This window comes from Hypanus sabinus, chromosome 23 (assembly GCF_030144855.1).
Source record: "Hypanus sabinus isolate sHypSab1 chromosome 23, sHypSab1.hap1, whole genome shotgun sequence".
Taxonomy (NCBI): Eukaryota; Metazoa; Chordata; class Chondrichthyes; order Myliobatiformes; family Dasyatidae; genus Hypanus; species Hypanus sabinus.
Window position 1 is genome coordinate 34,140,702 of NC_082728.1, and position 1,943 is coordinate 34,142,644.

Here is a 1,943-nt window from a genome sequence, read left to right on the forward strand (position 1 = left end):
GATATTTTAGACTTTGCGCGTTGGCAAAAAAGTATCAAACTATGTACAGTACTATCCTTCAAAGAGCAACCTAAGCGGGTTAAAATATTGAAAGCGTATTTTCTACTTCATAACTACTGATTCTGATTTTACGTGGCATCTGTGCAACCGTTAGTTACCTTTAGGGATAAATAGCATGTTGAAATATATGTGTCGGTTGGAATATGGAAATGATGAAGGCACCGATTCGTCCAGAGTGCGGTTCCGAGTACCGCTGCTAAACAACCGCTAAATCATGTGTTATCATCGATTCGACCTCGCAGACGCTTAGAAACTGACACACTGACGTCCGCCGCAGTCGCGGTGCTGGGTCTCTGCAAGTGGGCGCATGAGCCAGGCTGGGACGGTGAGAAGAGTGAGGAGTTAAGTGGGCGACGCAGGGAATGGAACGGGTCTCCGCATTCAGTTTCCAGCCCGCACCGACCCCACCTCCAACCACGTGCACGGCGCAGGAGATGTCAGACTAGCCATGCATCACAACACCTCGGAGAACAGCACAGCGCCGGAAGTTCCAGAGCCGATGGAGGAGTTACTCATTGCCTCAGCGTTTGGTACCATCTTATCCTTTATGTGTGTGGCCGGGGTGACGGGCAATGTCTACACCCTGGTGGTGATGTGCCAGTCCATGAGATCTGCTGCCTCCATGTACGTCTCCATAGTCAACCTGGCCCTAGCCGACCTTCTCTACCTCTCCACCATCCCTTTCATCGTTTGCACTTATTTCGCCAAGAACTGGTACTTTGGTGACATGGGCTGTCGGATCTTACTCAGTCTCGACTTCCTGACCATGCACGCCAGCATCTTCACTCTGACTGTGATGTGCACCGAACGTTACCTGGCCGTGGCCAAACCGCTGGACACGGTCAGGAGATCCAAGGGTTACAGGAAGGCCATCGCCGGGCTGGTGTGGTTGGTGAGCCTGCTCTTGGCCCTCCCTGTGATGAGCATGTTTAAGCTGCATGAAAGCCGGAGCGAGAACGGGACAATCAAGCGGACGTGCATCACAACTTGGAGTCTGGAATCTTATTCCACTTATCTGACTGTACTATTTATCACCAGTATCGTGGCGCCAGGAATGATTATCGGCTATCTGTACACCCAGTTAGCGAGGATCTATATGGAATCCCAGAAGAACACGTTGACGAAGAGCGAGAACAGGCAAACGTCCACGCAGAGAGTGGTCTTCATGACCTTCACCATCGTCCTGGTCTTTTGGGCGTGTTTCTTGCCGTTCTGGGTCTGGCAACTCATCCGCCTCTATTCCAGCAGCCTGAGCATGTCACGGCAGACACTAACCTGCGTCAACTATTTCATGACCTGCCTGACCTACAGCAACAGTTGCATTAACCCTTTCCTTTACACGCTGCTAACCAAGAACTACAAAGAGTACTTGAAAAACAGGCACAGGCATTTCCAGCGATCGGGATCCGCGTCGTTTAGAAGAAATACCAGTCTGCGGCGATCGATAAAATCCATCTCCTCGTGTAACCACAACAGCAGCTCCTCCGAGGCAATGGGTATGTCTCAGTTGAAAGGGTCGAAATGACAGTACCCGTGTCAAAATGCTGCTCCCGCTGAAGTCCAGGTAGGTATTTGAACTCCAAGTGATACACAATGTCTCTATCTTGCACGCTCTACTTCGGAGTTGGGGCTGGATGCAAAATTCAGGAAAGTCTGGGCAATAAAATAAGACCAAATGTTGCCGTTTGCAGACATAACTTTACGAGTATCTCCTTTCGTTACTTTGAGTTAACTCTCGGGCCATTTGGCTGATTTATTACTGATGATGCAGAGTATTTCTTTTGCTCGATTGAATCAGGGTTTAATTGCAATTAATATGCTTATGATGTGGTGTATGAGAAATCCAAGAACACAATGTGGTTACTTCCAAGGAGATCTCGCTG

At 49.3% G+C, this 1,943-nt stretch overlaps 1 protein-coding gene across 1 annotated transcript; it reads left to right on the forward strand.

Moving 5' to 3' along the window:
* Positions 1-400: 400 nt before the first annotated feature.
* On the forward strand, positions 401-1,585 carry LOC132380321 (urotensin-2 receptor-like). Its single transcript, XM_059949073.1, has one exon. It carries the CDS (start codon positions 509-511, stop codon positions 1,583-1,585), a length of 1,077 nt encoding a protein of 358 aa, XP_059805056.1. The 5' UTR covers positions 401-508.
* Positions 1,586-1,943: the final 358 nt, after the last annotated feature.

Excerpts from the sequence above, each read along its gene's own strand:
- LOC132380321 (XM_059949073.1), top strand. The coding sequence starts at position 509 with ATGCATCACAACACCTCGGAGAACAGCACAGCGCCGGAAGTTCCAGAG.